A 27313-nucleotide genomic window follows, 5' to 3' on the forward strand; every position below is an offset into this window, starting at 1 on the left:
GCTCATGAAACAGATCAGCCACAAGTCTGGTGTCTGTTTGTGACAACTGAATTAGAAACATTTTTCAAACAGTTCATTCCTACGTAAAGGCTAAGCTTGTAAAGGTCAGCAGAATGCTGAATTATTTCCTATTAAAACTTCAGTTGCTGAGGGATGCTTTTCCAGTGCAACTAGATTTTCAAAAGATTATGCAACTTTGCTTATATGAATTTTTTTCTGCTTATGTGTTTGCCAGGATAATATGTTCTGCACTTCGGGGTTGTTTTGGAGATAGCAGCTGCAAGACAGAGAAATTGTGGATACATATTATTGCTCAGTAATGACCGAATATGCATCCCTTTGTTGTTGTTTACTACCAGAAAAAAACCCACAACAGTCACAACTAAGAGTAACAAAGTAATGAGAGCAGATTATGCTTTGCGCTTGGAAGTGGTTTGAAATTTCAGAATTTGGTTTACTTCTGGTTTGGATGAAAACTAAGTATTCTGATGCTCTCTGCAAAAGGCCAGTCCAGCACTGAAGCTCTGGCTGTCCTGCACCTTGCTGGACGGGACACAGCTGTGGAGCTGGGCAGCCGACTGCCGAGGAGCTGCAAACTGGAAAGCCGAAATCCCAGTGCCACATCAGCGCACCAGGAAAGCTGCACAACAGCCGAGAGCTGGAGCTGTCTCCCTGGCAGCTCGTCAGATGTGCCGCAGAGGATGAGGGAGCTGGGGAGCAGCTCTGAGCTTTCACTTCCCCATCAGCTCACTGGGCAGGCAGCAGAGGCGCCTGGCAGATAAGCTGACAGAGACTGATACAACTTTCAAAACCTGTCCATTTTTCATTAGCCTTTGGTTAAAACCAAATTGCCCCTGGGTAATGCTTTGATCTTCACAAATCACCATTCTCTAGTCAAAGCGTTTCTGACCAGCTTTAGCTCCAAATCACAAATTCCACAAGAGCTGAATGCCTGTCTCCATCAGACTCCTTTGCAAATCCAGTCTTCTGAGAGCATCACATTCTTGGGATGCAGGCCTGATGCCATGGGCTTTAATGTGTTCAGGATTAGAGCCCAATGGATTTCACACTAAGAACAACCAAGAGATAAACAGCATTCTTTAAGACTCTTGTGAAATAGTCTGTTTCTGAAGACTTGGGACAAGAGAAAAACATTATATTTACATGAATTTACAATATTTACATTTTTAGCCCTCATTTTATCCTTCTTGAAGAACGAAAAAATTACTAATGATTTATGCTCTTTAGGAGTGGGGAAAAACCATGAATAATAAATGTCATGAATGCCAGCAGCAATTTTAATTGAATTGCCCACAGACATTTATTTCTGCTTATTTTTCCCCTCACTGATACTACTACAGGAAAACATGAATTCACAACTGAATTTGATATAATTGTACATACCTAGAATTAAGACTCAATATTTTACTTACAGGAGGCTCACGATACTTGGGTTTAGTTGACATTCAATAAGCTGTTCTAATTGCACTTTGTTTTGAAATCAGAACAATTCATTTGAGACTCATCAGTGTTGAGCCCTGGGCCTGAAGTTTACTACACAGCTTCAGGTCTTTGCACAGACTCCTTTAGTTTCAGATGTTTTGGAAAATAAAAGTGAATTCAGAATTTAACAAATAATAAATTACAGTCCTTTGTATTTGCTCAGAATTTTTACCTTTTATTAACACTTCTAGCTTTGGTGCTTTCAAAAAAAAAAAAAAAAAAAATCATACCCTGAATCAGGATTCAACTGGCTTGTCCTTGAGAGGGTGGCTAACCTTCCCAAGCAATCACTTATTTTACCTTAATCTTTCCAGGCTATGTATTTTTAATTCTTTCTAGATGTGCTTTTAATTCTTTCTATGACTATAACATTCATACAGTCTTTACAGCTGTATTCCACCAAAACTAGAATTTTAAAGATTTCCTATATATAAGCCTAGGAGCATCATATTCAAGCACAGTAAGCCAGCCACTGGGACAGGCAACTTGCATACGCCTACTCTATTGATTAACCGAGGGTCAAAGCTGCCCTTTCTTATATGGCCAAAACTCCTATGAGTTTTACTTAGAAAAGTTTACTCTTGTTCTAGAGTAAATATATCAGGATTTCTTCCTAAAAACAAAGCGGCCATAGTTTATTTCAAATCACTTTTCTAAAGTATTATTCTCCTCATGTTGTAGTTACGGATAAGACACATACAGTATCAACACTGTCTGTATAGCAACCACAGTTGGCAAAATAACAGTGGACTTCAGCATCCAGAGCCTTCAACCCTTTCTTCTACTGATAGAAATTTTACATTGCTCTCATGTAAAATCCATTACACTGTCAAAATAGAGATTTTTCTATGAACCAGGCACATATACAATCACTGGCTACAATATATCAGCACATTTAAACATATTTAGTATTACACAGCTACAAGTGTAGGAGTGGGTGGTTGTCTGGTTCACATATAACTGCTGCTAATGTACAGTAATTGCTGAAACTTTAGAGGTTTAGCACATCTCTCTCAATTCTGTTTTTGGAAACAATCACAACAATAACATACAAAAGTAATATAATGATTTAGATTATTAACAGGTACTGTTACTTATGGGTATGTACAGCTATATCATTTTGTGCTGTTGATATTGGCTCTGATATTGCTTAATTGAATTCTACCTAAAAATAGGTATGAACTAAAGCTATTTGGAGGAGGATATATGAAAATTTTATAACATGTTTTCCAGTGCCTTATGCAAATCTTGGCTATTTCCCTGCATAATCAGTTTGCGTGGTTGTAGGTTGAACTGCAAAGGGCTGAATCCTGAAAACAGCAACTCCTGTAAGCAGAATTGCTGAAACCTGGGGTTTTCTCCAAACCCTACTGCATACAATGAAAACAATCCACCATCAGGGATTAGGCTGAGGATATGTGGTCTTTATCCAGAAGAAGACTTAGGTGCCTGCATAGTGCCATTGTGTGGGATGGCTTTAGATGTTTAATACATTGTGCTCAAGTGCTTTTTATCAAATGGGTCCCATACGGAAAATAAAATATTATGGATGAAAGCCTGCTCTTGTCCCTTCCTGCCCTCAACTGGGCTGGGACTTCACATGAATAATGTGTCTACATGCACGACACGGTTATGTGTAGTACCTGATCTAGCTGGGAACAGGCTGGCTTGGCTTCAGAAGCACCAGTGCTGGGCTCTTCCAGACACAGCTGTCCCTGCTGAGACAGCTATATGCAGCAGCCCTCCTAACTCAAATGTACTCCTGCCCAGAGCTGAGATTTTACAGGTTCAGATTTAAAATGCAAAAATACTGGGTTTTTTTCCCGCTCTTTATACTGTTGGTGTTATCCTGTTATACACTAGATGACATCAGTGGCTAAGCAATGTGGCTCCCCAGGCAGACTGGTATAAAATCAACAAAAAGGCAGCAACCTTGATGCTAGCAAAATAACTCCCTCGTTACAAACCGCAGCACCTGTTTTCACCTTTGCTCTATAGAAAAGCCTCATATTTTAATATCCTGAAGCACAGAATGTATAGTTTACTTGCAAAAAATACTTCTGGAAAATAGGTGTTCAATTCATTGTCTCTTTCTGAACTTCGGGCTTAATAGAATAGAATAGAACAGAATAGACCTATGTCAGTTGGAAGGGACCTACAACAATCATCTAGTCCAACTGCCTGACCAATTCAGGGCTGACCAAGTTAAAGCATGTTATTAAGGGCATTGTCCAAATGCCTCAAACATTGACAGGCTTGGGGCGTTGACCACCTCCCTAGGAAGCCTGTTGCAGTGTTTGACCACGGTCTTGGTAAAGAAATGCTTCCTAATGTCCAGTCTAAACCTCCCCTGGCACAGCTTTGAACCATTCCCACACATCCTGTCACTGGATACCAGGGAGAAGAGATCAGCACTTCCCCTCCTCAGGAAGCTGTAGAGAGCAATGAGGTCGCCCCTCAGCCTCCTTTTCTCCAAACCAGACAGGCCCAAAGTCCTTAGCTGCTCCTTGCACGACATTCCTTCCAGCCCTTTCACGAGCTTTGTTGCCCTCCTCTGGATGCTTTTAAGTGGTAGTGTCTTTAGCTAAGCAAAATCTCCCAAGCCTTTGTTTTAAATGCACAGGAGGAGGTCCAAGTATCAATATAAACAAGCACTATTCTCTAAGGAAACCTTGCTAGGAAGTGACAATAGTTAACGTTCTAAAACAAATAGATACTCATATACATCTACAAGGCAGAGTGGCTACAACATCAAAATTGTCCCCCACTTATATTCCCTTTAATGTAATAAAGGCCAGGCTCTTTCACCAATCTCTAGTCAAGTGGACTGATGCATGTATAATAAATTACAGAAACGCCCTTTGTGCCTCTATTATTTTGTGAAAAGGAATAGCTAAGCAAAGGGTGCTCATCCACCCATGAGGAAAAAAAAAATATAAAACATAACAGAAAAATCTTTATTCTCTTCTTATTGAATTTCAAAGAGAAGAGACAGAAAAGTCCTATTACATTTTTTAGTCCTGCCAAGGCCAAACAGAGTCATAATTGGCAGTTAAGCACATATTTATCTGCCTTCTGGGTCTGTCTCCAATCTGAAGAGTGAAAAATCTTGCAATTTATTTCAATAAATGCAATAACTGTTGACACACAGAGGAGACATTCTTGTGGTATTTATTCATGGGACAAAAGTCTCAGAGTTGTACAGCTTTCTCCATCTTGCCCTGATTGCAGGCAAACCACAGAATTTTGCTACGGCTTGGAAACACACCCAAGTTTCTTCCATTGCAAACATTTAAATAAAACCCTAATAAAAATATGGAGAGAAGCTGGACACACTTCTAGTTTCCGTGTCCTGCATGGCTATTGCATCATTATTATCCATAACATTCAATGAAATATGTACAGTGTATAAGTACATAATCTTTTTTTTCCCCTACAATTTTCTGCAAGATTTAGAATTAATGAGCATTTAGTAATCCCAGCATAAGTCAGATGAAGTATTCAGAAGAAAAGCTGTTCTGATGCCCTATCCTGTTTCTGTGTATAGAATGTTCTCGACTTTTTATATTCAGTTGCTCACTCTAAATTGCAGGGACAACTGGTATTTAACAAAAGGCAAACTCTGTTTCAAAGTTTTTTTTATTTGTTTGGGGTTTTTTGATGTGAATTCCCCTAAGCACTAGAGGATATAACAAGTCATTAGTGGTTCTCTGTGGATATAAGTGATTCTCCCAGATACAGAATTTAATCAAAAAGATCTTGCTGCTGAAATCAAACAGGGGGTTGCTTGTCCATATACTTTCTGTGCATTAAGAACACAAGTTCTAATATAGGCATCTGAGTTGCTGGCTACAAAATTACATTGTGTGTGGATTGTACTGGATGTGGAAAGGCTCAATACTAAATGTGCTGTATTAGAATAGCAGACCCCTCTGTCTTGCAGACATTATTGCTGTTTCCTTGCTTAACTTGATTTTTGTTTCCAACTATCTGATAAAACAAGACTGTAGGATATAATCATACATTTCAACCATTTCTTCCCATTGAAAACTGAAACAATCCTACTAAACTGCCTCATAATACCTAGTTTTCTAACCATACGTGAATCCATTCTGCCAGGCCAGTGCAATGAGCAAATGCTAGCTGCCATAAAGTCTGTATAGACCAGTTAAAATGAAAAAACATTGTATTATAACAATTCTCCATCTGTGAATGCAAAAACCACTGCAGAAGTATATGAAGTGTTTCCAAAAAATATACTAGATGCACTCTTTACATTGCCAGTCTTTTGGTGACTTCACCATGAGTACACAAGGCCGTTGAGGTGTAGTGAGGAACTGAGGTACTAGACTCTGAGTCCACTACTACTGTTTAACTAAATGTCGACTAGCTTTCTCCTTGGAAAGAGAAAGAAAGAGAGGCAGGTTACTCTACCAGTCAAGCAAAGGGATCACTACAACTATCAGCAAGAATCACCCTTGGGTGAAACATGACAGTTGTTTAATAGGTCATAAAAATATTACATAAAATATTAGAACATGGCCCAAAAATCCATAATTAAGATACAGAAGGGAAGATTAAATGACTGCTATGTGATTTATCTTTAATTATACTGGAAATGAATTATTAACCACAGTATTTCTGGCTGTAAATATATAATACAGAGAGAATTTTCCTGAAGTAGCATTGATTAAAGTTGGAGGTAAAATATAATAAAACTAAAGGGAAACATATTTACAGCCTATTGAGCTTCTGTGGGAAGTTTGAGTAATGATCCATTATTGTAAACAGATTATTTACAGTAACATGCTGTGAGAAGCAATAGTTCTGACAGAATTAATACAAGGACATAGCCTTTGGTCACAGAGGAAGTTCACAGGCATCCAAATATCAGAGCTTCCAGCATGGTCCCCTTGGGGCAGGGACTGTGCCTTTTTCTGCCTGGCAAATTTTTAACACATCAGGAATAAATAAATAAATACTAAGATTGCATGGGAAAGTTTTCATAATAATCTATGTAACATTGAAAGAATTCATTGCTTCAGTGAGCTGCGCAGGAAGCTTCTTGCTCACGAGCAAAGCCTTCCAGGCAGGTAACAGTCCCAGGGATGAAAACCTGACCCCACGCCTAGCTCCTGTTGATATTGCTGTGCCTAGAATTTAAGATCTTCCAGAGGCTGTTCATTTAAGCTGTCATAAATGAAAGCCCACAGAAAACTGGGGCCCTCAGCACCTGACTGGATTTGACACTAAGGCAGAGAAGGTTGAGGCTTTGGCTTCTACAAGTTTTAGAGCAAGACGCAATTGAAGGAAATGTAGGAAGGCTGTTGCCAAAACAGTTTTGCTACCAACAAGAAAAGAAAAGGACAGCATACAAATCATACATGTGTGTGCCTGGCAGGAGTCCACAAAGCCTTGTTCTTGGAAGACATTCTGAGAAAGCTGAAGAGGCATTCCACAATCCATTAAAAATAATGTATGCAGAGTAATAGGTTATAACTAGAAATGTCTGAGAACAGAAGCATCAATTTTACTTTTCCTTTTGGGCCTGTACTTTATTTTTGAGATGAAGAACTGCACTGTGAAAGACCAGTGGGTGACAGCAGTCCAGCTAATAAGGAGACAGAAATGATAAAAAAGGTCATATTATGAAGGGAGATAAATTGTGTCCCCTATTCATCCTGCCTTCTGACACATTTTACTTTAGGCAGGTAGCATTGGGCAGGCACTCAAAATCTGTCCTGGGTGTTGGTCTTATGCCAAGATGCACTTGGGTTCAACAGCACTGTTAATTAGCATCGTTGCTAAATAAACTGCCCCAGCCCCTCATTCATCATTTTGTATCAGCTAATCATGGTTCTTAAAGGAACTCACATTTGATGTAGCGGCACTGTAACAAATTATTGAAACCCAACACCCTGTATTTCTGTTTGAGTATCAATTTATCAAGAGGGAAAAGGTCCAGTTTTGAAAGGTTTCTCACATTCAGTAAACCCATCCAACTTATCCCACTGAAAGGTAAAGGACTGCGAGACAACAGCTTTTTATTTGGATTGTAACTAAATAAACGAAGTAAAATCTTTAAGTCAGAAATGTCAGTCATTAGTACATTGCGTCATTTAGGAAAGATAATACTGCACGAGTACTGATACCAGTGAGACCGGTTATATACCAGACTCAAAATAACGTTCCTATGGTTTAATGAAAGACAGAACCAGAGCTCAGGGAACTGTCATGGGATAACAACCACCCCACCTCCAAGGCATCAGTGCAAACATAACCCACGTTCGTTTGCAAGGGACTGAGAATTAATTTAACAACTCATTTTTATTCAGTGGCTTTTGTGAAAAGGGTTGTTGATCTCAGTCACTTTCCAGTGACTACATTATAAAACACAGCTATGAAAGAGAAACTAATAAGAAGTTGGTCTCATCAGGAAGGTCGAAAGAGATGAATGGGGTGAGACGTTCTCAGTGAGGTATGGGGCTTCTGCGTGAGGTTAGGGCATGCTGGCAATGAGGAGTGCAAATAAACACACTGACATGTGCACTGTGTGGAGGATATAAAAGGTACTGTGAATCTAATTCATCAGCACCACATTTGTAAATTAAACAGTGATGAGGTATCACTACAGAAGATATGCTGAATTACTGCAATTCAGTTTCTAAACATTGGCCTAACTCCATTAAAGTAGGTGTTTATAAAATAGGTTCAGACAGAGCTTCGGAAATGTTCTAAATTTGCCTGATTCTGCTATTCTTGAAAAGCCCCAGTTTCACTGGGAACAAAGTAAAGGCTAGCCTGAGCACTGATCAAAACCTTGCCCTAAATAAGACAGTTTTCAAAATATCAGATCTACATTTTCTTACTTTTGCCTCAACTTAAAAATTATACAATGCACCAATTTGTAATGAGTAAGAGAGAAGAATGAATAGAATAGTAAGCAAATAGAGGCCATAAATGGCCTAAGCCATTGTGTGCTCATGTGCATAAGCCATGAGCACACGCCATTGGGACACTGATCCGACAAAACAGTCCCAGCTGTAGTACTTGCAGCACTGATAACAACAGTGTTAATGTACATACGCACTAAAAAGGAGAAGTGTAGTACATCTACAGCTCATAGCACAACAGTTCACACAAGTTCACGTGCTCAGCCTTACATGACTAATCCATTCTGATTTCCACCACTGGACAGGTGGAGGCTTTTTCCAGCTTTCCCTTCATGTCAGCTGTATATCTTGAAGAGTATTCTTGACTAAGCAACTTGCCTATGATAATGTAGCCCATTATGCTTTATTCTCAGAGGAACAGAGTGACCTGTGCATAGCCTACTGGAGTTATTTTGATAACTGCTTTCAGTAAAGACTATTTAGAAGAAAATATTTGCATTTTGGTAAAAAGATTATAATAGGATGGATAATCTCAACTTCTGTTCAGGTGGCTGAAGTCTTTTAAAAGCCACTGAAATTTGCTTCTTCAAAGCAATAGGATTTTCTCATTTATTGAAACATATGTTCATCATTGGCCTTTTAACAGTAGAGTTACCACTCTACAAAAGGCCGATAAAATGCAAAAATAGAACTAGGTCATCTTTATGCTGCACGTCAGTGTATGTGCATAGACGTTATTGATCACAGAAATTACACAAAAGAGGTTCTTAAAATAACATGAGGGTTGAGACAGCAGCTATCACCATTGCCTTTTAAGTCCAAAGGTTCAAAATAAAATGGGAACATTACTGAAATGTTAAAAAGGAAAATAATGTTCCTGTTGATACAGGATTGCGTATGTCCCAATTATGGAAAGATTTCCTCTGTCCTCCCTTTCCTCCCCTCTCGTATCTACTTGGCACTTCCTTCAATAGGTCAGTATGTACATCATCAGTAGAGAGGATCAAATAATGGAAGGCTGAAGTCACTTAGTATACTTTTGAAGGATCCTTAAGATTATTTAGAATACTAAAATTAAATGGCATGTGATAATATTATGTTTATTTCCTTACAAAACTGCAATTTAAAATAAAATAAAAAACCTAGGAATAAGTCCCTTCCCCTAGTAAATACCTGGGTGATAATTCCAGGAAAAAATTGGACAGACAGATATTCTTCCCCTGTTTCTCAGGATACATTCTGAAATTCAGAATTTTAAGTGCAAAAAGGAAAGTATTTTTTAAAGTCTATCTTTCCATTTTCTCTTTCTTCTTGTCTCTAGAGCCTAAGCATGAAACAGAGTTATTTCACCTCTTGCTGAAATGTCATCAGTAGCTACACTAGGAAACATTTCTGAGTAATGTGAGTACAAACAAGTAACTGGTTTGTGGCCAGTGTCAAGTACATAGCAAGAGTTATAACCTAAACATCTGCCACACGCTGGTAACAATACCGTGACTAATAAGACCAGTGAACCTTGTAAGCTGACAAGGCATGCCTTTTCTCAAATCATAGGGGGTTTTAAGTACGTTTTCTTTCAGGTGAGAATGTCAAGCTTTGTAAACAGGATATATAACTTTTAGTCAGACCACCTATCTGCAAGGTACCATGATAACCTCTTTCCTAGGCTGCATGGTTAGAAGTGATTTCCTTTGAAGAAAATGAGTTGGACACTTATCAGCTTTCTATTTACTCTTATAAGATATACTTAGTCTACTTTCCTTGCATTATTATATTTCAAGTTTCACTTCAGAGGCCTAAAGCAAATGAGATGGGCTAAAAATAACAGAGGAGTTAAGAATATACCATTTTTCCGCCCAAAGATAGCATTTTCTTTTTCAAAAGAAGCTATTCGTCTGATCTTCTATCTCACCTAATTTTTTTCGCTGAAACTCTTGTGCATATATTTGGATAAAACAACATTATTTAAATAGAAAATAATCTGAATCTAGCAATTATTGAAATAACAATGTGGAACACATCATAACTAAGCAGCTTAATGTTAAGCTATTATTCTACATAAAGGGCCAATCCAAATTATCGTGGCTCATATAAATGCTCGCTTACATAAGGTTTGGTGTTGATTGAAAGAGAACCATATATAGGACTCTGAAATACTTCGTTATTGTTTAATTTTTAGTTATTAAAAGCTAACATCTGAAGATTCAAAGACTCAAGTTGTCCCTTTTAGAAGACTGTGCCTCAGGATTCACTAAAAATGGCAACAGTTTCAAGAAACTAACCAAAGTCACCAACAGAAAAGGGAGGGGTCACACCTGAGGACAGGCAGGGCAGGTTTCAAGAGCACTTGGAAAAATTATAACATGTTTCTACTCGATGGCCCAGAAGGGTTCATCCTGCACACTTAGAGAAAGCACTCGGGTCCTCTAAGTGCCATTATCTTTAAGAACTCACCCAATGGATGAAGCTCTGTAAAACTGTCAAAAACAAAAGTGTGCTGTTGAGCCTTAAAAGAGGAGAAAGAACACAATTAAAATCATTTAGTAATCATTTAATTCATGAATTAAGGGACAGGGGAAAGGAAGGGAAGAAGGAATAGAAATCAACAGTTGATTCATCAAATTTCTTATAGCATCTAGTCAAAACATGGTAATGAATAACAACTAATAAAGATTTGTCAAGAACAAACGGAACTAAACCTAAGCGATTTCCTTCCATAACAATGTAACAGGCCCTTTGGAGGCGGGAAAGCTGTGGATGTAATAAATCTTGATTTTTAATAAGATTTCAGAAGCTGTTTCTAGAAGGTACGTGCAAAATGGTCTAAAAACTGTATTCAGAGAGTAGTCCCCAATACTCATATTTTTTGAAATGGAAGGATATACTGAACAGAGTTCTGCAGGGATTTATTCTGTCTCCAATATTGTGCAATATTTTCATTAAAGAGGAGGACGACGGAACAGAGCATACATACACTTATTAAATTTGTGGACAACACCAAGCTGGAAGGGCTTTCAAAGGCCTTGAAGGACAGAATTAGAATTCAAAAGATCCTAAAAAGCTGGAAAAACGGTGTGAAAAAACAAGGTGCATCCCTATTAAATAATGCAAGGTTCTGTGTATAAGAATAATCATCTAAACAAACATAGGATAGGAATGAGATGGTAAAGAGCAGTCTGACATAAAAGGATTTCTGGGCTTTAGGGGATCAAAGGCAGAAATGGATCAACACCACCATGCTGATGCCAAAGAAGAAATGGTGTGCTAGGGTGCATAAATAAGTAGAGATCCTGCAAGGTATGAGAAATATGAGAAGATATGAGATGCCAAACCTCAAGAAAGATGTGTTCGGAAAGGCTGGATTTCTGAGACTCTAATCATTCTATATGAGAAGACTGAAAGCATTCCTATTCTGTAGTGCAGAGACTTCAAAATACATAAAATGCTGCAGCACAAGGGACAGTAATCATCTGCTCTCCATATCCTTGGAGGATAAGAGAACTAATGGACTTAAACTGCCTTAAAGGAAATGTAAAACAGATAATAGGACAAGTTCTCTGATGGTGAGGATACCACTAGAATAGCATTAGAACTGGACTAGATTGTGCAGGTAGGCTGTGGAGCCCCTCACTGAAGGCTTTTTAAGAACATGACTAACATATATCAAGAGTATAGGTAATCCTTCCTGAGAGGAGTATGGGATAAATGAGGTAATCTTTTGAAAAGCCAGTCATTTGTATTTTCTGTGATTCTATGCAACAAGATAACAAGCATCCTACTCTGTAATCAGTTAATGTTGTTCTCCGCTATTCTAAAAGACAACAAATTATAGCTATTTCTTTGAGAACGGAACTCTAATTCTTCACTGACCTTCTGAGTTCTTCTTCTGAATTTTTTGTTTGCTTAACACAGACTAACAAAACAAAAATGGCACCAACATTAATAAGACTTGCACATGTGGATTGGGAAAGAAGAGATTCATAACTGGATATTACAGCTTCACTGTAGCACAGATACATTTTCATCTCTAGAGAGACTCTAGAAGAATAAACTAGATCATGCCAGAAAGTGAAAAGCACACTTTTCTCCATTGCTGGGTCAGGTATATCAGGAAAGAATATGCTACTGGGATATGCTCAGGTGAGATACATATGTAAGTAAAATATTTCTCAAACCCCACATTAGCTGGATGATTATCTAGTGAAATTGTCCTCAACTTGTGCTGACTGAAGGGAAAAAACGCTGACCAACTTCCTTCCAATTTTAACTCTATCTCTGCCTTAAATCTTAGCTCTTCAATTCCCTTTGCCCATGAACATGAGAATCCTGCAGGCAATTTGTTACCCAGAAGCTATAGGCAGGGGACCACTAAGTTACTGGTTAGACATAACAGTAAATAACAATGACATGAAGTTGGTAACATGTTTGCTTTTATAATTTTTATACTGTCTAGTCTTTTCCTTCTAAACAGTTGGTATATTGGGACAGCTGATAGACAAAGTAGGGGAATGCCTGAAGTAAGGAAATTTTTAATATATTCAAGGTGCATAAAAATTTACACTTATTGGTCATCAATAACCATTATGGTAAGAGAAAACAAAAAACAAGTAAGGCATATAAAGATTTAGAATAAATATTATAATGACAGGCACATTCCCATTAAGTAAAAGTATACTAATTGTTGGAAGAAAAGTAATTTCACTGAGAGACAAAACTGGCAAAACAAAGAATCTGAGCTGGCTGGTATATCTTAGCAGACTCTTTTTATTTCTGTGAAAAGGTACAGAAGTGTTTGATTTGTAAAACAACTGATACCTTATGGGAAAGTGTAAAGAACATTCTTCTGGGCAAAAAAAAATCTGTTGTGTAAGTCAAATTTGCTGAATTTATCTTTTCTTAATTTGCATAGCTAAGTATATTTGCAGTGCTCAAAGTGTGTATAACTGGTGGGTTTAATTAATTTCTCAATTCTGCTACTTGAGGCAAAAGAAGAGGAAGAAAACCAGAAACGTGGGTGGGAGTGAGAACGCAGAACTGCTCCCTGCCCTCCCACAACTCAAGCACTGGAAATTGATATGAAAGCAGGGTCTTGATATCTCAAGAGTTCATCTGCTTATTGCCTTCTTAAAGGTTATAATCCTCTGTTTGTGAAGCCACAATGGGTTGCTCTAGAGAAGATTACAATGTCACAAATCCTGTCAGAGGATTATAAGTCTGTCGGGTTGTGAGTAATTATGAAGGAAAAGCAAACCTTCAGAGGACACAAAAATAACCTTCGTAAAAGGAGATACGGTGTCACATAATAAAAGTCTACATAGAAAACCAACCTCAGACTGTAGTGCTTTTGCAAAGCAAGAGCCTAGAAAATATTAGAAGAATGTGAGTGCAACGGCACAGCAGCAGCCCAAGGGCAATGAAGAGCAGAAGAGAGAGGCTTCCAGCCAGTTTAGTCACAAGGCCAGTGATATCCCACTCCCACCGTCCTTGGATGGCAGTAAAACAGCCAACTGATTTCACAGAACTCTGTTCCTACACACTTGGAGTCTAACCAGAAACAAGGACCCCAAACCTGAAAGATGATGAAGGCCCCATCTCCTAAATCACTGTGACCACAGAGAATTCAGCACCTCGCAGCATCAGAGACTTCACCTAAAACAGTGGGAAGCTCCAGCCACCAGCTCTTGAATTTAACTGATACACAAAGATGCAGTTGTCTCTTTCCCCATTTGTATCCCGTCACACAGAGTTCAGAAGAGCTCACAGGCATAAGATTCTTATATATATAAATAATTCCCATAGATTTAAACATAAAGTGGCAGTAGCACATTCAGTAAGAAAAAGGCCCTTTTACAGGAACATTGTGTGCACTTCCCTGGCTGGACTCAGATGGCAGTGGAGCCCCACACCTCTGGCCACATTACTACTAGTTTTCCTTCTTTTATGTTTCAACCACCCCTAAAATCATTATTCACAGAAATATAATCTCTGACTTTCACATTGGTAAGTGCCTGAAGGATGTAGACAGAAAATTAAAGGGGTGGAGGGGGGGAGGATTTGCATTGTAAAATTAGTGCTGCCCTCATCTGCACTTCAGATAAAAGTATTGAGAATGAAGAGTCCATCTGTTTTCGCGTGCGTGTAGATAGCACTGCCTTCATCTGACAGCAGCACAGAGTTCCACTGCACTGGAAGGAAACTTGGGAATTTTGCCATTTAAAAACAGGCACGGGGCATTGTTCGAGCAACAACAGCACTCTGACTACACAGCTCACTGATAATGGCTCTGCAGTTTACCTCTCCTGCCAGAGGAAGGTCACTTCCTCCTAAGATATGCACCAAGGGCTGAGCACCATGAATTTTGTGACCTGGCTCCTTGACCTTCTTTTTCCCATGTCCAGATGAGTGACATTATCTCTGAACATCAGCTCATGAATCTTCCTACCGTAATGCTTTCTCATAAAGACTGCATCCACAATAACCTTGTTAATCAGTGTCTCAAATTAGATCAACAAGCTGCTAAGAGTTACTATGCCATCCTATCTCTCGCCAATTTTCAACTTGAACCAAAAGGAATTTTGGTGTCAGTCAGCACTACGAACCCTGCTGGTTCATAAACGCTTGCAGCAGGGGATATGCTCCACTTGCCTATGCTCCCTACTGTCAGCACAGCCCAAAACACCGTTGTGTCATAAGGAGTTTAATACCTTTTTGAATCTGGCAGTGTAACTGAAGATGTTCCTGTGTCCAGCATTTTTCTATTTTGGGGAAAAAAGCTCCTCCTGAGAAATCCAGAGGAAATCTGTATGTGAAAGACCATGCAACCTCTACCATGGAAGACAGCAACAGACCAAGAGGTTAACCACGTAGGAAGTGAATAGAAAACATACAGCATTAGACATCAGTATACTGAGAAACACTCGCATTCAGTGGCACCACAGAGAATCAAGAGTATAGCATGTAGCATGGGAATAACTCCTACAATTGCTTGATAGGAGAGGGGAAAGCACAAGACAGTATGTTTGATGACAGGCATTTACACTGTAGACTGTCACTTCCATTAAACAGAAACATTTTTTTGCTGGATGAAATGCCATCCCACTCATCTCAGATCCTTTTTGTGATGGTGATTAGACGGGTAGGTTGTCTGTGTTACAAGAATGTTTTTGTGATAAGGTGCAGAGACAGAACAGATAACTGGCTAGCATAAATTGCCATGAAAAATATGTATTGTCTCAGAGCTATCACATTTAGGGAAAATATGACTACTCACATGACTTGTGCATCACTGATGAGCAAACAAAGAAGTCTTCATGTCATAAGGGACAGAGACTTGCAGGGATGACTTAGGATACCATTATAAACAGAATAACATAACTCCATGCGTTACTGAGGGTAGAACCTCATCTCAGAAGCTGCATTGCAAGGCTACCAGTGTTGAGAAATGGCAGCAGTAATGATCAAAGCCTGGAAAGACTGTCAGATGAAGAAAGATTGAAAGGAATGAAATTATTTACTTCAGAAAAGAGACAAAATATTTGAAAAGTGGAAAAAAAGCATATAAAATAATGAATGGTACAGAAGCTGGATTGTGAGCATCTGTTCTTGCTAAAATACAAAATCAGTTAAATTGCAAGGCAGAGAAATTAGGATTAGATAATAGGAATACTTGTCAGTTTGGGACTTGTACTAGACTGTGCAAAATGTTGCTGCAGAGTGTCATTAATTTAATAAGAGCTGAAATACCATTTTATGAATATGTAGAGAACAAGACCATGCAGATTTATAACAGTTAATGCAAACCAAAGGATTCAAGAATATTGCTGTTTTGGGGCATAACCTGCACTGCTGTTTCTGGGCATAACCCCTAGTTTAAGGGATAAGCATACACCTTTCAGAGACAATTTTGCATATAAATACCATTGGGGCTCTTGAACCCTCCTGTCACACATCTAGTACTGGACAGAGAGCAGCTACTAAACTGGATGGACCACACATATTACATATATGTCTATATGTGCACAAACAGTGCATTATCGAATGGGTGAGCAGCCTGATTTTGATGTACCAAGCTGTTGCAGAACACACTTTTGTATGCTCCTGCAAGCAGTGATGCTCTGGATGTGAATAAGAATATCCTTTAAAAACACAACATTCCATGCAAATATGAAGGAAGGGGCAAAGATTCTAAATAAAAAGACAATGACAATGGCAATACAATACCACAAAGAGAGAAAAGCCTCAAGTTATATAGGTGTAGAAAAATGCACACACACAAAACCTCGGGGAAGGTCAGTTCAACTGCATTGGGAAAAACTACAGAGAGGAAAGAGCAAGTGTATAGGGAAAGGATTTGAGTTTCACCCCAACAGGAGGCTCAGTCCCATGAATGGAAAAGAGTCTTATTATCCAGGAAGGAACTGGTCTGAAAGGAATTAGTTTACAGGCATAGTCAAGTTGTTAAAATCCCACAGCTTTCATCATATCTGTGATTTTTCAGAAATAGCACCTGCGGTTTCTGTTGGTGAAGCTTGTAGGAATGTGAGTATGGATTTGCAACGCTGGATGAGCTAGTCTTATAATTAAGTATAATACACTCAAGAACAAAGAGGCAAATATGCATGTTGGTGGCAGCGCAGTTATGGATGGGAGGGGAGCAATTTTATACTGGTATTCTCTAATCACTCAGATCTATCCTGTTTTCATAGCTGTTATTTTCAATTTTAGTTAGTTCAGGGCATATCTTTTTCTCTTGAGTATCTGAAAATGCTCAGCTATTATTATATTTTGCTCTGAATTTTTCCTTTTTTCCCCCTTGACTTCCCAGTCTTCTTTTGTCTGTCTTGTTCTCATTTCTTTTGTATGTGTGTCTGCAGGTGGCTTTTACAGCAAAATCTCATTCTGCTTTCCTGCCCTTCCCCCATCCTCTCCTGTTTTGTTACTGCATCGCCTAATTTGTTCTTTTCCTTATGCCTGTAAGTGCTCATTTACTAATAGATTCCATTCTGTGCCTATGGAGTGTTTTCATTTTCCCTGTCCTCAAGCACCAAATCATTGACTTCATTGCTACAGAAAGGATTGAATTCCCAGGCCACTCTACAGAACAGGTTTCACTCTCCCATGGCTGAAGAGGGGGAGGATAGTGGCGGAGCTTAAGGGACGTTCATGGCAGGTTGTTGGCTCTCAAACAGTGAACAAGCTTATTATTGCTAGCAGCCTAATAGCATCCCTTCCTCTAACCCTGAGTATTTCCCATAACCCTGGCAGCTTCTTGACAAGAATAATCAAACTAGGTGAACAGCACAATATATTCTATAAACAATGCAGAAAACAAACAAACAAGCAAAAAGTTTTGGGGCTTTTGCCTTGTCTTACCACATTCATACATGTGACTATGGTGTGTCAGGTGTTTCCACATTGGGTTCTTATTTAATAATTGCTGAGATGCCCATTCCTTGATTTCTGAATGAAGTGCATAAATTAGATGACACCATCTTAATTGGACAGAGTGCAGCATAACTACAGCAGCCAATTACATTGGTGTTGTCACCGTGATGCACACTAAAGCAACTCCAACATTCACAATCAAGGAAGGGTGGAAACACTCCAAAAAAAGCATTTTCACTTGAAAAATGCAGTAAGCTGTTAGCTGTGACATCCAGATACGAGTTTCAATTGCATAGACTGAGATATACGTCAAGATAAAAAACAGATAACATAATGATCAGTCTTCATCAACTACTGGGACTGTGACTAGAAGCCGATGCCTTAGCCATTTCCAAAGGCTCATTGTTGGTGGCTGGGATGTAAAACCCACTTTCTCTAGCTATAAACTGGTTTTGGTGCAGCTTCCTTCCAGTTCTTATTTTCTGCTCCATTTGCCTCCCACAAGCTTTTCTATACCTAGACCTCTTAAGGTGATAACAGTCAAAAGCACTCTTCAGCATCTGAAGATCTTTTTTGTTTTTCTTTTTTCCTGTATGTCTCATTTTCTGCCCAGCAGACATCTAGCTTTTGTGTGGTGAGCTCCAGCTTTTTCAAACTCTTCCTTTTGGGTTGGTAGTAGGAAGACAGAGAGAAAACCACTAACACTACATCCAGAATGATTCCTCAAAGTCTTGGGAGGTTAGGAAGTGGCCTGGCATCGTATTTCCTTGCGTCAGCATGAAATAAGAAAGGTTGTGAATATTGCAGGTTTTTTACAATATCACCATTCCTAATCAGGTCTGACTATTCATGCTAGAAGCTGTGGCACAAACAGTTTTTTGACTCTTTGTGATGTTCATATTCTCTGTCTTTTAAAAATAAATACATAAATTGGCAGTGGCACAGTGCAGCTGGTTATATGGAATACCGTGCTGGACAATGTACCAGTGTCAGGTTGCCAAAAGTAATGTATCAGCACAGCCACAGCTTTCAGGTTAAAGTTGTCCCCATTCACTGAAGCCAGCTATTTGCAAATACCAACCACAGAATATCTGGTTTATGAGTATAAAGGATTTAACTTGGCACTAGAGGTCAGTGATAAAGCTGGTAGGGATTTTTCTGGTTAAACTTTCTTCCAATTGAAACCAATCCCTTGCATCCCAAATTATTTTGAATAATCCAATAGATCATTATTTGCTCCCCAAAATTTAACACTTACTGTTTTTTCCAATTTCAGGGAAAAAAGTCAAACCCTCAAATTGAAAAATCTCAAATTTCACATTGCGATCTCGTGAAGCAGTTGCAGACAAATTTCTTTATTTCCTGAGAGAATCCCTATTCAGTGTTGCTGAGACTGAAGCAGTATTTACAAGTATAAGATAACGCTGCCGAAGCAAATAACTTTTTTAGTTATAAATGCGGATTGCCCCAGAGTAGGCAACACAAGTCCTGTTTAAAACCTCCTAGTTGCTCACCGCTGAGCCTGGTCTCCCCTCCGTGATTAGACGCACACTCCCCACCACCATGCCTGCTGCAGAATTTGCATTATGCCACTGTTGCTTCAATTATGAACACTTCCTAAATAGCATCCAAGTCTAGGTGAATTTACCCATCACCATTACATTAGCTATGTGTGGAGAAAACAACGTAAGTGTCCCATTTGCTCACTTATTTCTAGAAACCCAGAGATATGGAATCAGATCACACACAGTTTAGTGAGCTTGCAAACAAATGTAACATTCACCAGTTGTGGCCAGTTAGACTACAATTTAGTATGATTCAGATTTAGACAGATGTATATATCACGCTGAGATTTTCCTTTTAGGCCCTAGGAGCCCATTCCAATGGGAGTCTCTTTATAAACAGGAATCTTTCTTCAATGTAGTTCAATGCACTTTGCCAGAGTTTGGCCTTTTGCTTAATTTACTTTGTGCAAATGGCCAATTGAATGAGTAATTTGAACTGTGTCTTCTATGTGATGACTTAGTCCTGTGTAAGCATCTGGGTATGAGTGAGGGGCACTGTGCAGTCAGTGCAGCAGTGAAAGAATGACTGTCATTAATTTACCTGAAATTCATAATTCAGGAGAGTTCTGGGCTTTTAACAAGACAAAAGAGAAGTCAAAGATTATCTGGAAATGGAAAACATGTTTCTTTACATCTTCATAAACATGCAAAGAACCAAACCCCAGCAACATTAGTAACCCAGCAACCTAGTGACAAGAGTCTGCCACCGAACACCTGGACGAAAAACAAGTACACCTAATTAATCTTCTCCAGTACATTTCTGGGGCAACTTTCTTCACTACATTTAAAGAGATGACAGAGTAAAAATGATAGGTGTAAGTAAGAGACAGAGGTAGAAAACAGTCCTGGTTAACTACACCTTATTTATGTTGTTTTTGCAGGTCTCCACAGCTGCAAGTCACTTCAGCAGTGAGTGTAGAAATACTGGTGCACACAATACTTTCATCACAGTGAAATCATGATGTTTTGACAGACTGAATAATAAGAATTGCCACAAGGGAACTTTGTGGTGGTAGCATCTACAAAGTGCTGATTTAGATCTACGCAGAAAAAAAATTAGGGAATGTAGTTGTAAAAGGTTGACACCTTCCTTATATTAAAGGTCCCACCCATGCTGGTATCTTTAGAGCTGCCCTGTTACTGAAATACAGCTGTGCTAGCATTCCTCCTCAAAAGTGTGCTTGTAGATGCAACCATAAGAGAGACCATATCATATTTGGAAGATATGGTTGGATATGGATATGGAACCAGTCATATTTGGAAGATATGGATGGTTTGGAAAGAATGGGCAGCTATTTTATGGTTCAAGCCATTAGAGTAAGAGGCTTTCCTCAGCTGTACTCGAGAGATAGAATGGGAACGGAATAGGATTTTGTGAACTCTTGCTCTAAGAGAAGAGTCACTCCACTTAGTTACATCAGACATACCAGTACTATAGCTGAACAGAAACTTACTGAGAGCTTTTATTTATTAGAAAATAGCAATTCATAAAAATAACAACTGTTTCAGTGAAAGGGTTGACTTAACAAACTTACCCTTTCAAGGTAAACCTATTAAAAAAGATTCAAAAAGTGTTCCAATACTTTTTGGGGGAATTCTGGAACAGAAGATTTTCTGGGTTTCAATCCAAAATAACATTTCTCTTTTAAAAAGCGAGCCAACTTATTCTATATATATATATAATTTTGAAATCATAAGAAAATGTTTCTCCTGATCTGACACAATATTTGCAAAAGAAAGTCCAACTTCAGATTTCATTTGTTTGGTAAAAGAAAAAAACCAGTTACTGAAAAACTCTTTTGTTATGGGAAAATAATTTCTCGTTCAGCTCTACCTACTATCCACAACCAGTTTTTTCCCTATTAATAACCAGTAACAGCAAGAAGAATCATACTGTTATTAGACAGTAGCACTTCTACCATTTTTCTTGAGTTGCCTCGAGGTGCCCTCACAACTTGTTTGTATGTGGGAGGAGGATGTGATTACACTGCTCTGCAGAGGCAGGGGCAGCCTCAGCCTGAACAACACAGATTGCACCAGACAGCAGCAATGGTGAAGAAGAAAGTTAAAAAACGCCTTAGCTTTCCTTTTTTCTCCCAGCAGTAAATCTGTTAACTGGCTTCAGAGCTCCTGCTCACGCACTCAGCTTCATTAATGAGTTGTGGAAAGCCAAGTGGCTCAATTCCCTTAAAATCCTGGCACATTGCAGGGATATTTAGCTCCTGCCAGATCCCGTGGGCACTTGGGGGGTGGGTCCACTCACTCCATCATAAAAAGCCTTCTTTCCCCTAACTGCCCAGCTTTCTTTCTACATGATCATAAGCCTGTGCTTGATGCTGTGGGAGTTACTGTATTGTCACCAATTCAGCACCATGGTTTCATTGCAGGAGAAAAATGCACTCGTCTGTGATTTCAGAAGCCATGCTAAGGTTCAAGGATTAACAATCAGCTCCAAATATCTCAAAATACACAGCCTGGAGAAAGACTCAGCCAAAAAGATATGCTGAGCATGTTGAAATCTGTTGAAATTTAGGTTTGCAAATTGAGTGGAGCATACAATTCTGACCAAACTTTTTAGAGGCTGGAATCAAACATTAGAAACAAATAATAAATTATGGTATATCTTAGGGAGAAAAGTATCCAGGCTGTATTCTCTGCTATAAAGGAGCAAATCAACTACAGAATGGATACGGGGTGAGCGCTGGTATAAAAGTGTACATAAGCAGTAGCTAGCTCCTGCTTTTAGGTATGTCTGCTACCAAAAATGTTATCTCGGTACGATACTGTGATACCTACTGCCAGGGAAAAGGAGAAAACATAAGGACAAAGTGTGAGCTTTGAAGAAATTACCTAATGATAGTCATGAGCCAAAATTGCACATTCTGCACTGTGGGGCATGTCTACAGAACACAACATAATGCTGTGCAAATAACCAAGCTGGTTCTGGTATTAAAAGCAGTGTAACTGCGTATGTGCAGGCCTGCCTGAGCCAATTTAAATTAGCCTGGCTATTTAACTGCACGGAGTGGTACTACTGCCCTGTATTCAAGCTACTTGGAATAAACTTCAAGTTTGGGTTTGTATCCTAGTGCTGCAGGAAATTCAGTCTTTGTGTTGGTGTTCAATTGTTTTGAAAACCTATTTTTTAGTTCAAAGATCTTTTCTATACAAAAGTTAGCATGTACTGCTACAATCAGTCGTCAGCCTTTAATCATGCCATTAACTGTTTGAAGTACAGGTTTGCTGTATTCAAACTCCCACTTTGTAGTAAATAGTGTTTTGTTGCATTAAATCTCATGACATATCCTGTCTAATCTGTACTGGGTAATGATGTTAAAACCTTAAGACTGATTTATTTTTTTCTTAATACTTGTCGATTTTCTTTAATACAGATCCACCACAGATGAATAATGTCATCCCAACATCTCCCCTCCTTCCTCAGATGGCACATCAACATTCATATCCCAGCCTGGGACAGATCACAAACCCATATGAGCAACAGCCCCCAGGCAAAGAGCTTAACAAGTACGCCTCTCTAAAGGCAGTCGGTAAGTAAGCAACATGATGCATGACTTCTCCTTTAGATCAGTATGTTGCATTTGCTGTTGTCAGCTGACATTCTGCTTCAAAGTTAAAAACAAAGTCTTGCTCATCTGGACTACTTCATGATAGAATTTCATATAGAATATCATGTTAGTTGGAAATGTATTAAAAGTTAACAGGGGGACTACAATTAGTCATAAAATAATTATGTGTAAGAATTGGTGATCGTATACATGTGTGTCTATATATGCATACAAAAACACACCATACCTACTGTACACCATTTTTCAGTGAGTTTCACCTATGTTACATGCATAGTGTTCAGCCCTAGTTCTTTATGCCCTGAATATGCCTACCTATGCATTTCGGTATGTATTTTCCATACCTACCTGCACAAATGAGAGAGAGAAAAACATCAGATATGTTGCAAATTTAAAGCATATAATTTAGACACCTGCTAAACACTTCAGAAAAGAGAAGGCCCTTGTATACTTCTGAAGTAAGAGCTTTCACATTTTCTGCAGGATGTGCATTAGTAGGTCACTGGAGGAATATTCTGAGGCCTTACAATTTCAAACAATTAGTGCATCATAAAGCTCCTAATAAAGATCCCAGTGGTGGCTATTTTCTGTGACTGATTAATGTCATACACTATTATTTTAAGCAAATGGGAGAACATCCTCAAAGAAACAGTTGTGAGGAGGGAAAAGGACAATAGTGGATAAAGATTTCAGCATAATTTTCATATTGCAAGCATAAGTTGATAATACTTTTCAAGGGCTATAAATACCTGCTGCACACCATGTGAAGACAGAAAGCCTTTATCACCTCACATTTCAGGCCCCTTCTAGACAATAATAAATTAAGGACTGGGGGCTCTGTTCATAAACAGCTTCTCACTTACCCTTGCTCAGCTTACACATACGGATGTTAACATAATTTCTGCATGAATTTAGAGCAGTATCACACTGCTTATTTCCAGACAAAGTTATGTGGCTCAGAAAAACAGCAGAACAGCTGAGAACATTGTCTTAAGAATCTATAGTATTCATCACGCCAGACAAATTTTTCATTGCAAACTGACGTTCCTTTATCTGAACTTCAGGATAGCAGACCTCTAACAAAATGTACATCAAAGTCCCATCTCAAATAGTTTAGCTTTGCTGTAGCTTGCCATTTTTATTTCTCACAAGTGGCATTTTTTAATCTGTTTATAAAAGACAAGGGTTAATACCTTTCTACTGAATTTTTAATACAGACAGAATAGCTTTACAATTCCTTCTTCAAAAGGTGATACTGTGTAATGATGTGATGATTATCACAGATTTACGCACTGATATCAGGCTTCTTTTTCAGATATCAATTTAGGTCAAGCCAATCATCAAAGCTAAAAGGTACTTAAGCATAATAAAACGAGAGATAAAACACTCAAAAGAAACTTCTCTCATCTGCCCAAGAGTGACTGATTTTTTTTTTTTTTAATTATTATTAAATTAGAACTTAGATATTTCTTGGGTGTCTGAGTACAAATTTTTAATGCAGCTAGATTATAACCATACAGTTAAACCAGCCTTGAAAGATTGTGCACTTCAGCTCCAGAAGTTGTATAATGCCTCTCAGAATCTTAAACTAAATTAAACATAACTTTCAGGGACGTTTTCTTCCAGGAGGATTGCACCATCTTCCCTGCTTTTCCCCTATCCTTCCTATCCCCTCTCTCTTTTTTTCCGTGTAGATCTACTGGTCTTAGACCACATTAGCCAAGTTTTAGATTCAGGTGAATTTTCACAAGAAAAGTATAGAAGTGCTGCGTTGTTATCCAAACTTTTCAGCAGAAAACAATAGAGATTTTGAAACTGTTATACATTCACACCTTCTGTCTAGTTGTATGGAGCAACAGTTAAATATGCTCAGTTTTTAGCCATTTTCAGACGCTCAAGGCCATGATTCCTCCCAAGAGGCACCTTTTGAGTACATGCCAAGATCACAAAGCAGTTTTTCCATGATGCCAGCCAGGCCTGGGTTTGTGACCACGCTGACATCAAGCTAGCCAGACCGCACATTGCAGAGTTCGTATTGGCTTTATGAGATCTCTGAGAGGAAACAGCAACTAGCCTACATCAGGCCCACCAATATAAATTTAACCTGACAACATCTTTTGAAGAAATGGACATAGACTGAGTTCAGCCTGACCCGGTATTCATGTCACAGAGTGATGGCATTTTTCATATGCTAACATTCAGAGTCACATTTACTGATCCCCCTAGCAGGTTAATGAGTGCGTGTAGTCCGTTTCCCTTTGCATTCATTGATAGTGGCTTGAGGGTGGATTCATTTACCACAACAGAAATTTAAAAAGGGATGTGTTCTGTATTCCTCCATGCATTTGAGGCAAACCATATTCATTTAAGTACCTCTTACTCTGCATGATCCCATTGTTTGGGTGTAGTCCACTGTGCTTAATTCTTTTCTTTAATGGGGGGTGGCGTGGAGGAAGAAGCATTCCTATTGCTTTGTAGCAACTGTAGCTATAGTACATTAATATCACTCATCATAATGTGGCCGTAAGTGGTAAGAAGTTTAGATAACTGAAAAAGTGATGCTTTACCAGAGGCAGTATTAAATTAATTTCCACACAGCTGCTTTCTTCTGAACTACAGATGTCCTAAAAATTTGGCTGTCTAATTTTAGAAGTGAGCTACTCATCCCTGAGTGACCGCCTGCTGTGAAAATTCAGTTCATGGAAAAATAGCGAGTCACTGTAATCTCTGTTCTGGATCATGTTCCGGACCTGCACTGAATTCAGTACCTAAGACTCAAGCGCTTGTGAAAAAAAGAGACAACAGTGCCATTGCTATTAATTTGCATTGTGCTACTGAATGAGAATGACCAATACCTTGGTAGTGAGGCCAAGCTGATCCCTGGAAAGCTATTTTAAAGCTACACACTAGACTCCAAATCATACAGTTTAGCAGCGTACAATTTGAATTTGGACTGTTCACGCATGTATGCAATGCGACATGTGCATTGCAGAGTGTCTGATTCAGCACAACAGGGGAGAAGAGAGTTGAAAATGCCAATGTGGATGTGTTTTATTTAAAAAGCAAAATATTTTCATGTGAACCAGTTCAAACTGCACAGCCAAACCCTTACACACTCAATGGAGGAGGATATTTTCCTCATTTCTTGTCAGGATTTCGTTGCAGCCTCCAGAATTCCTGAAGTACTGACCAGTGGCCACTGACCAAATTCACCTTTTCCTCTTACTGTCTGCTGGCATTTACATCTCTGAATAATGCGAGGATGTTCTGTGCCTATTTTATATTCTCAGTTGAGTGCTTGGAGTACAACAAGGTAATAGTGAGTTGAGATTTACTTACTGTTTTCCTCATTGCACCAGAATTTGACTCCTTCTACCTTAACACATACACCACCAGGGAATAATCAGCAGAAGGCACAGGACCCCTTGGAAATGAGACAGAACAACATGCACTTCCTGAAAGAACAGATAAGCAATCCATCTCCTAGCAGCTCTAGCCTATCTGACTGACTGATAGGTGCTGACTGATGTGATGACTGATTGATCTGTTCATCCATTATTTGTCCATTTTTGAGCCAGAGAATCTTTTTTCAACAGTGCTAAATTTGTCCCACCAAGGAATGTCAGAGACTGTATCTGAGGGAAAAGGGTTAACAAGCTCTAAGTCCAGTCCCACCAAAAGCAGTCACTGAATGTTGTGTGGCAGTAAAACACACAGTGTTTAGATACTGCAATTTTTTGGTCACCTGAGACCACATGATCCTGGTTTCCTTCAGTGCTTTTGCAGTATTTGATTATTTATGTGAAAAGTGCAGAACGAGGATTTTCTGCATAAATTCTTATTTCCAGTTCATCAACCATGTGTTTACTCCATGCTTAAATGGTTATTGCTCACTTAAGCAATCCTCACATACTTAAAGCTACAAGTGGATGGAGATCTTGTATCTGAACACCTTCATGAAATTCAAGTTCCGGGATGTACAAAGGTAGCTCATCACAAATTTTTATACACATCATTTGGACGCTCATTCAGAAAGTATGAACAATCCAACTTCAAATTCCACTCTGCTAAGCTGTAAGAGTAGGACTCCATCCTGTTGCTTAATAAGAGTTTCCTAGAGCTCAAATTAGCCTCACTATCCTGAGGCATTCGTTATATTTATTCAGTCACGTTGTTCTGCGAGCCTGGCTCAGTAACAGTTAATTTTCTTTCCTGGGTTTCAGGGAGTGCAAAGCAACTAACTTTCTTTAGAACTTCTTGCAAAAATTAAAAAATACCTCAAACCCAACTTTCTAAAGTCCTGCAGGACTGGGAGAAAGATCACTCAGCTGCTGGAGAGGTGTACAGACATACGTGTAAAAACTGAGACTACAAGTATTTCTAC

At 38.8% G+C, this 27313-nt stretch overlaps 1 protein-coding gene across 1 annotated transcript in view; it reads left to right on the forward strand.

Annotated features, from left to right (window-relative positions):
- The window catches only part of SHISA9 (shisa family member 9), a 191493-nt gene that overhangs the window by 148580 nt on the left and 15600 nt on the right, over positions 1-27313 (forward strand). The window contains 1 exon segment of the mRNA XM_075514830.1: positions 22738-22893. Coding sequence (XP_075370945.1) covers positions 22738-22893 — 156 coding nt within the window.

This window comes from Mycteria americana, chromosome 12, assembly GCF_035582795.1.
Source record: "Mycteria americana isolate JAX WOST 10 ecotype Jacksonville Zoo and Gardens chromosome 12, USCA_MyAme_1.0, whole genome shotgun sequence".
Lineage (NCBI taxonomy): Eukaryota > Metazoa > Chordata > Aves > Ciconiiformes > Ciconiidae > Mycteria > Mycteria americana.